The 7500-nt window shown below is 37.0% G+C and overlaps 2 protein-coding genes across 2 annotated transcripts in view; one reads left to right on the top strand and one right to left on the bottom strand.

Annotated features, from left to right (window-relative positions):
• Nucleotides 1–1464: 1464 nt before the first annotated feature.
• On the top strand, nt 1465–2221 carry LOC140952099 (F-box only protein 36-like). Its single transcript, XM_073401525.1, has one exon. The coding sequence runs from the start codon at nt 1501–1503 to the stop codon at nt 2116–2118; it is 618 nt and encodes a 205-aa protein (XP_073257626.1). The 5' UTR covers nt 1465–1500; the 3' UTR covers nt 2119–2221.
• A 2400-nt stretch (nt 2222–4621) lies between these two features.
• The window catches only part of LOC140952067 (cytosolic carboxypeptidase-like protein 5), an 11407-nt gene continuing 8528 nt past the window's right edge, over nt 4622–7500 (bottom strand). The window contains exons 10-13 of the mRNA XM_073401481.1: nt 6588–6718; nt 5785–5851; nt 5450–5552; nt 4622–4981 (exon numbers count right to left, since the gene is read on the bottom strand). Coding sequence (XP_073257582.1) covers nt 4862–4981; nt 5450–5552; nt 5785–5851; nt 6588–6718 — 421 coding nt within the window. The 3' untranslated portion in view covers nt 4622–4861. The remainder of the gene's footprint in view (nt 4982–5449; nt 5553–5784; nt 5852–6587; nt 6719–7500) is intronic.

Raw genomic sequence — 7500 nt, 5'->3', positions numbered from 1 at the left:
CAGGTTTTAACAGCCTCTGATAGGTGCAAATAAGTTCTTTAGGCCCAGGCAACGACGCATCCCTTGAAATAATTTTGTTTGATTAAGGACGACAAGTGTTGATTTTTTGTCGTAACCCAGTTATTACTCGATCTGTGATTCCTATTTTACGTGCTTTGAAAGCTACGCTTCTTAAAAACATTTTCGCAGATGCTTTTTTTCTTTTAATATGTTTTGATTTACTATTGCTATTTCCCCTGTAAACTGGAAAGGAGAGTCTTCAAAGCGTTGGCTAACCAGACGGGGCTATGAGAACGGACGATGAGCTTTCCATTTTCTCCATAGTTTTTGACGGAAACTCTAGCCTCTTATTTGGACAAGGCGAGGAGATTACCGTCTTTGTCTTGCATATGTTATGTATGTAAGTTAATTAAACGGCACAACCCGGATTGCGATTCAGTTCCGGTTTATAACTTTTGGGGTAATCAATCACCAGCGAGAATTCTCTCGAATGATGTACATATAAAATTTCCGCCGAAATGAATTACAACTGAATGATGTATTACTATTTGATCTGTTCAAGTACGCAATATTTCTCGAAATTGAGCCGCAGATTTCTTTCCTCCCTTAACTGAATCCTTTGAAGTCTCCAGCATCCGGCGAAATCCTCCATGTATTGTTACTTCTTTATTAAACATTAAGGTCATCAGATTTGAGGAACTGATCACCAATGAAAGTTGAGAATATTAGTGGTCCATGATAGACTGATAATCGGTAATGAGATTAGCAGGCAAGAAACTAGCCTGAGACCATGGCCTCTCCCTACTATACCTGACAACAACAATAACAAAAATCTGAAAAAAAATCGCCTGATGGTGGCCATAGCAAGACACTGGCAAGACATTGAAAAGAACATGCATGCCGTGGAAGATGCGTCAGTAGTATTGACCAATTCGCCCATGGGAGTTGGTGAAAAACAGCGCCGTTTGGACCCAGTCGAGCGGTCCCAGATTAATTTCCATGTGACTTTAATTTATGTAGACAGAATTACCAGTTTCGTTTAGGTGAGTATTAGGTCTGCGAGCAGAGGCCTTTCGATCTTATCTAGGAAGATCGAAGGGCCTCTGCTCGCAGGGTAGTCTAGGGCCGGGGACACTTCGTAAAAAGATGACTTGCAATCTTGCAAACACAATACACCTGGTTTTCTCTCCATTTTGGGGGAGGGCTGAGGGAATGGGAAGAGAAAGCTAAAGATTTAATGTGGGCTCCTGTGATTAAACATTGATTCGGGCACATAATTGTATTCTCTTTTACTATATGTAACCAACATTGTAATCGTCAATGACATCTATTATGGACGCCAATAAACTACATTGAAATTTGAATTGTGTGGGCCGCCCGTGATTTTACAATAGTATGTAACCATGGAAACATCCCAAGCCGTGTTACCCAGTTCCCAGCGCTTTTGCCTTGGGTTGACTTTTGCACTGGCCTTGGCTTCGGTACACAAATTTGGGCAACATGAATTTGGGCACGATTTTGTTTGAAAAGACAGGGCAGGCTCCATCGCCCAGCAAAGACTTTCATCAGCTACTAGTCACTGAGACTCAAGTAATTTTAAGAACATGGAAGATTACGGTTCGAAAAGATCAGCGGTACATTCCGCCAAGCCAACGTAAAGTTCCTAACGAAGAATTCCATGAAGACACCATGATGCAAACGGAGATCAGTCGAATATTTGGTGAAAACGTATTGCGCATCGTGTATGGCATCGTATGTAAGGACTGGCTAGCTCGTCTGCCTAAGCCTGTCCTCATCCGCATAGCCACTTTCCTTGATCTTGTTGATATTGCAAGGCTCAGCTCGGTTTGCAGGTCGCTTCACAAAGTGTGCTCAAGCGATGAATTGTGGGAAAAGATTTTTACAACTCACTGCGATACGGTCTCGGACGAAACTCGAGCATTAGCCCAAGAAGTTGGTTGGCGAAAAGTATTTTTCACGAATAAGCTACAACTGCAAGTTCAAATGAGACGACGTAAGGAGCGACATAGCGCAGAACTGAGAAAGAGGAGTGTTCCAGAAGATGAAAAGATTCCTCAAACTTTTGTCACGCAACCAAACGGCCATGGTCAGCTGTAATTGCACTTAATTGTTGCCGTGTTGGTTCTTGTGTCTATCACTTTTATGAAGATGTAGTACTTTTACATGTGTTGAAGATAAAGGTGTTTCACAAAGATTTGTAACATTTCACAATAATCCTGCATGTGTGACTACTGATATGAATGGAAAGTAAACTGGAAGGGGGAATCTGGGGGGGGGGGTAGTTTCCTTTTCCCATGTAACTTCTTTTTGATTCGTGGGGTGTATTTCTTTAACTTCTATTTATTATTTCAGCCATTTCTGGCTGTATGCATCTTTTCACATTGATTTTTCATAATGGAATTTCTGTTGGCCCTCTCACTCGGCTTCACTTTTCTGACGATCTCTCCCTTCAACTACCCAAGGGGATTTTCCTGGATATGAAAGAAACGGGGATGCTCATCCAAAAATAACAATCACTTAAGAAGACCAGTCTGCAACATGGCCCAGGTTTTATTTCATCCCTAAAAACACCATATTCCAACTGCCCAAGGGGCTTATGGTGGCATTTGTTGTTTTTTTCAATATATACATGTAGATATTTCTACATGCAAAACTCTAAGCAATACCTTTAAGGCTGGTACACACTAGGCGACAAGTTGCAGCAACATGTCATGACGACACGTCGCAGCGACAAATCACTTCATGTGTACTGGAGGATTTTGGTGAAAATCTTTGTCACTGCAACAGAATTTTGTCGCAGCAACATGTTGCCAGAAATCAAATCAGACAGAATTTGTGTGACTTGTTGCGGCGACAAAATTCTGTTGCAGAGACAAAGATTTTCACAAAATTTCTCCACTACACACTAAGCGATTTGTTGCTGCAACTTGACGCTCAGTGTGTACCGACCTGTTTTGTTAAAACTATTACCTTTCTGCCCTAAACACCCTTAGTGAGACCAATTCTGTTATTTCTACTCCTAAGCGAGACAAGCATCCCTGTCACTAAACTCATTATTTTAGTTGAGTAGCAGACTTCCACAATACCTTTTTAATTGTAAGAGGCAGTTAATTCTTGTTATATAAGTCTAGTCAGTAAACTCTATATCATTAATAATGCTAATAAATTGTTATAGTTATAATATAGTATTATTATTTGATAGCTTTTTTTATGTGTACACAAACTTCAGATTCTTAATATATAAGCCATTCATTAGACCTAAACATTTAAAATCTTACTAACAGTATGTACATGTTGCTATGGGCATCATAATTTGACATCAAAACAGGGTACTAGCCATACATACAAAAGAAAAGAGTGGTTTTATCAGAGTAATGATGTGTTATAATTAGGATGGTTAATAATGGGTGTGATTGATTGGGAAACCCGGATTTAGATTTTGAAATCAAGATGTTGGATTTGCAATAAAACATGAAATTCTATAACTGATGCAAAGAAATCTGTCCTTGAATTTCCTCTTTTGTGTTGCAATGTTAATGCTGTACATTTTAAGAGTGATCAAAGAGGTAGAAACTATTAATATCTGGTTTTAAAGAAAAGTAGCGCTGTGAATGTTTCCTTTGTACAGGATGCTTGGAGATGGGAGATTTCTTGTCTAATAAAAGGACTTGATGCCCAGATCCAAAGACCTACACATTAACCATTAGAGCACTGTCTGTACAAGTCTGGAGAAGAAGCATTAAATATTCAAGATTGATTGTTATGGTGAATATATGCTAGCTGCTGTTTACCTGGACAGGACTAGAGGAGGGTTGATTTGACCATCAAATTCGTACATTCTTAGCAGGGCAGGGGTGGGGGTGGGGGGTTGCACTGTAAAATGTTACTGCCTTACAAAAAGAGTATTTAGGAGTATGTTAATAATAATTTTCCTCTCATTCTGAGCCAAATAAAGTCTCTTTTTATAGCATTTATTTCTGTCGGTTTAATTTACTCTTTTGGTGTTAATTACCTAAGTTTCAGACAAATCCTTACCAAATTTTAATGTAATGGATTTTTTTAACCCTGTGTATACAATGCAGTGAATGCTATATGTATGTGCACTTTGATTGGTCATTGCCCTTGAACTATTAGTCAAGAATACTAATAATTTCAAAAAGAGAAAGGACATCTAGAGCACACATTTTATTTTTCTTATCAAAAGATTACAAAACTGAGGAAAAAAACATTGTTCAGAGAGTTGTTTATGTACACATCACACAAAGAAACAGAAACAAAATGTCTTGTTATAAAAGGAAATTTTATTAAGTTACTAAATAAAACATTCATTTAAAATACAAACACCACAAAAAATAACCAGATGATAAATATATTAACTTGTAGTTACCATACTTGTACAAATGGAATTAAGTTACTAAATAAAAAATTCATTTAAAATACAAACACCACAAAAAATAACCAGATGATAAATATAATATTAACTTGTAGTTACCATACAAATGGGGCAAAAATGTATTTTTAAAGCCACCACAGTCTTAAAAGAACTCTTTAGTTTTCTATAGTTTCTTTCAAACGAATAAATAATATGTTAATAATATATAAAATCACGTTTAACGTATCTAGAATGTCTTTTCCTTAAAACAAATAATGATAATATCTACTTTTATGAGAATGTAAATTAAAGAACCTCTTTAGTTTCAGAAGTTAAATTAATGAGTCAACACACCCACAATACACTAAAAAATGATTATTTTAAATTCTGTGATCCGTTCCTGAATGTTAATATTTGGAATTCTGAGATGAAAATGCAGTTATAATAAATAAAGATGGTGATGCTATGTTAGCTAACAGACATGTTGTTCCAGAGTTGCAAAGGAGTTGTGCCACTGCTTGACTGAGGTGGTGTGTGTGGCAGCTCTTTAATATCAACTACTTCACAGGACATCATGCTGCAACTTATCTATAAAATGACACAAAAGGATTAATTGATTTTTATGAACAGTTTCTTTACATATTATAATATGACAAAATATATTTTGGCAATGAAAATACTCAACACAACGTACTGCGTTATTTTAATTTATACCAATTAAGTGACAATGACTTTTCTGAGAAAGGTACAAACTAAGATAAAGCGTGGTTAAACATGTTAGCACTAAACTGTGTTTTCACTTTCGGCCAAAAGGGGAGGTGTTATTCAAAGGAGTATACTAGCGTGCCAGTGTAATCAAAATCAAAAATGTACAAATTGTAATATATAGTGTTGAAGTGAGAAAAAAAAGAGTTCCTATTTAAGACAGTATGAGAGAAGGAGGGGCACTTGTCTGCTACATGTAGAACTTGTGGGACGGGCATATTTTCATAATTCATTCAGGAAAGTGTGTTTATCACAGCATTTAACTAATGTATAGATCTAAAAGTTACTTACCAAGTTCTTGGAACTATTTTTCCGTAATAACTGGGGGCCCTTGCCTTTGAAACCTTCTTCATCTTTTGATGTCTTAGCATTTGTAACCTCCTCTTCAACTGGCCTTAGAAACAAAACACAAAAAGTGCGATCAAAAAACATACCAGTGCTAAAAACATATACAAGTGAAATTGGATTTTTCCTTGCAAGACAATAACATTCCTGAAATACCTCTGGTGCTCACCGTTTTCTGGGTTTCATTGACGGTAAAATGAACACAAATATATATGCATTTTTATCGACTAAAGTATAACATAAATGACAAAATAATGAATTAATAATTATTAATCCAGTACCTTCCTGGTAAAGTGATTTGCACAGGTTGTGACTCACTGTAGACAGTTGACGATTCTTCAGTCTTATCTGAAAACGAAACAATGTATTTCAAGTGATATTACTTTTTATGTTATTATTAACAACAGCCAAAACTTTCACAATTATCCAAGTTAACCTGAAGGACAATTTACTGCTACAGTGTGAGTGGAATGAAGTGATAAAAATCAAACCTAAAATGCAAATTTTCTTCACCAATTTACCTACAATCTATCATGCAATCAACTACAATTTTTCTATGGAAGGAAATGAGTCACCTTGTGAGTGCATGAGGTACTGGATCTGCATAGCATGATTAACATTTTGTTTTACTATTATAACTTTCAGTATGGCAAGTATTGCATATTAACCACTGTCAACTCTTTCTTTTTAACAACAGACAAACTTTCCTTAAACAGACACCTATAGACATGGAATCAGCATTATTTCACTTACATAATTCAATTTCCTTTAGCAGTATGACATTATACTAAAAATAATTTACACACTCTCAGTCGACTCTTTAAACAGAAACTTTTCACAAAGGTTTCAGACTCTTTCAGATGACTGAGATGGTTCCCACCCTCCATGCACTTCAGTGATGGACAGTGTAACTCAAGCAAATAATGAGTATATTTTATTAATTTTTGTGCTTTTTATTTTTACCCCAATAGTTTGGGTCTTTTGGTGATTTGACTGATGAATGTAAACTTTAATAGTAATCCTTAGTTGCCCAACATAAAAGTGGGGACTCTCCTGTAAATCAATAGCTACTAATCATAGTCACCTTTTTTCCGCCCATTTTTTCTCCGCTGTCTTATAATTTTCTTTTTCTTATCTTCATCACTCTGACATTTTGTAACTGTGCTTGCTTTGCCTCTCTGGAAACCAATAAATTGCTTGTGGACATCCACAGTGCTGAAAATAAAGGCACTAAATAAGCTGACAGTCAGGTCTCCTAAAACTTATACCCTAGTGACGTATTTACACTGTATTCCGACCTGCAGTACTTCTTAGTCTAATAATGACTTGCATTCATATTTTTCATGCAGTAACCATTTACTTCTCAGACTTTGTTACTTGATTTTTTTTTATAGTTTAACAAAGAAATGAAATTCATTTGAGTCTTGAGCTGAAGCCTTCCATTCATAAGACATTTCATTTGGTAGCACACACTGGGGGGGGGGGGGGGGGGGGTATGCACCCCCTGCACCCTCCCCCTAGATCCACCCCTGCAGCAGCACATGAACAGCAGGCCAAGCACTCATTGTGTTGGAAAGCTCATTTCACAGCTGTATCACTAGCCTGCGAGTAAGCTCTTAGGGGTGCTATGGCAGCAGGGCGGGAAAAGGAAAGAGAGCTTGCATTTACTGCGTCTCTTGAATTTGAATACCGTAAAATTCCGAAAATAAGCACAGGGCTAATATTTTTCAAAGGCCCTTTTTGAGGGGCTTATTTTTGGAGGGGCTTGTATTCGGAGGGGCTTATTTACGGAGGGAAATTTGCGTTTCTAAATTGATTGGGCTAGCCTTATAGTTGAAAGTAAATTTACCGTTTTTGCTTTGTTTTACTTTGTATTTGAGGGTAATTTTCCAAGTACAAGCCCGCGGGGGGCTTATATTTGGAGGGGCGATTTAACGGAGGATTTTTTGCGTTACCCATTTGGGGGGCTTATATTTGGAGGGGCTTATACATGGAGG

This window comes from Porites lutea, chromosome 11 (genome assembly GCF_958299795.1).
Source record: "Porites lutea chromosome 11, jaPorLute2.1, whole genome shotgun sequence".
In the NCBI taxonomy this organism is placed as follows: Eukaryota; Metazoa; Cnidaria; class Anthozoa; order Scleractinia; family Poritidae; genus Porites; species Porites lutea.
Note: the sequence above shows the minus strand (reverse complement) of the source record. Positions and strands in the feature narration are given on the sequence as shown.

Coding starts and splice junctions, on each gene's coding strand:
- LOC140952099 (XM_073401525.1), top strand. CDS start 1,501: ATGAATTTGGGCACGATTTTGTTTGAAAAGACAGGGCAGGCTCCATCG.